The 1,279-nt window shown below is 58.3% G+C and overlaps 1 protein-coding gene across 1 annotated transcript in view; it reads left to right on the top strand.

Annotated features, from left to right (window-relative positions):
* The window catches only part of TAZ (tafazzin), an 8,536-nt gene that overhangs the window by 3,480 nt on the left and 3,777 nt on the right, over positions 1 to 1,279 (top strand). Inside the window, exons 4-5 of the mRNA XM_039721713.1 lie at positions 466 to 564; positions 1,247 to 1,251. Coding sequence (XP_039577647.1) covers positions 466 to 564; positions 1,247 to 1,251 — 104 coding nt within the window. The remainder of the gene's footprint in view (positions 1 to 465; positions 565 to 1,246; positions 1,252 to 1,279) is intronic.

Raw genomic sequence — 1,279 nt, forward strand, 5'->3', positions numbered from 1 at the left:
TGGGCAAACTGGGAGGGACTGGGAGGGACTGGGAATGGGGCTGGGAATGGGACTGGGACTGGGAATGGGACTGGGAGGGACTGGGAATGGGACTGGGGGGGACTGGGAGCACTGCGTGCCCGTCTGCCGCGGTGACTGGGGACACTGGGAGGGACTGGGAGGGACTGGGAGCACTGGGAATGGACTGGGAATGGACTGGGGGGGACTGGGAGTGCTGCGTGCCCGTGTGCCGCGCACTGGGAGGGTACTGGGGGGGACTGGGAATGGACTGGGGGGACTGGGACAAACTGGAATGGGAATGGGGGTCGCTGAGGAGAACTGGGTTGCTTCTTATTTATACTGGGAGGCACTGGGACATTCCCAGTCCATACTGGGAGCGTCCCAGTCCATACTGGGAGGACTGTGTTTGCTCTGGGCCGCTCCCAGTCCGTACTGGGAGGGTCCCAGTTTGAACTGGTGCCGCAGGGGACGGCGTTTACCAGCGGGGGATGGATTTTATACTGGAGAAACTCAACCAGGGAGACTGGGTGCACGTGTTCCCCGAGGGTACTGGGAGCACTGGGAGCACTGGGAGGGACCGGGAGGGGACTGGGAAGGGATTGATGGGAACTGGGAGGAGACTGGGAAGGGATTGAGGGGAACTGGGATGGACTGGGGGGGGTCCCTGGGGTCTCTGGGTGGAATTTTGGGGTCCCTGAGGAGATTTTGGGGTCCCTGGGGGATTTTTTGGGGTCCCTGGGTGGAATTTTGGGGTCCCTGGGGGGATTTTGGGGTCCCTGGGGGGATTTTGGGGTCCCTGTGGGATTTTTGGGGGTTCCTGAGTGGATTTTGGGGTCTCTGGGTGGATTTTGGGGGTCATGAGGGTCTCTGGGGGATTTTTTGGGGTCTCTTTGGGGATTTTTTGGGGGGTTTTTAGTGGGTTTTTAGGGTCTGTGAAGGGGTTTTTGGGGGCTCTTGAGAGGATTTTTGGGGTCTCTGAGGGGGTTCTTGGGGTTTCTGGGGGGATTTTTTGGGGTCTCTAAGGAGGTTTTGGGGTCCCTGAGATGATATTTGGGGGTCTCTGGGGGGGTTTGGGATTTCTGGGGGATTTTTTGGGGTCTCTTTAGGAATTTTTTGGGGGTCTCTTGCTGGTTTTTGGGGTCTCTGGGGGGATTTTTTAAGGGTCTATCAAGGAAGGGCTTTTGGGGTCTCTGAGAGGATTTTTGGGGTCTCTGGGGGGGGTTTGGGGTCTCTGGGTGACATTTAGGGGGAGTTTTGGGTTTACCAGCGGGGGATGGAT

Source organism: Passer montanus, unplaced genomic scaffold (genome assembly GCF_014805655.1).
Source record: "Passer montanus isolate IOZ18808 unplaced genomic scaffold, ASM1480565v1 scaffold464, whole genome shotgun sequence".
In the NCBI taxonomy this organism is placed as follows: Eukaryota; Metazoa; Chordata; class Aves; order Passeriformes; family Passeridae; genus Passer; species Passer montanus.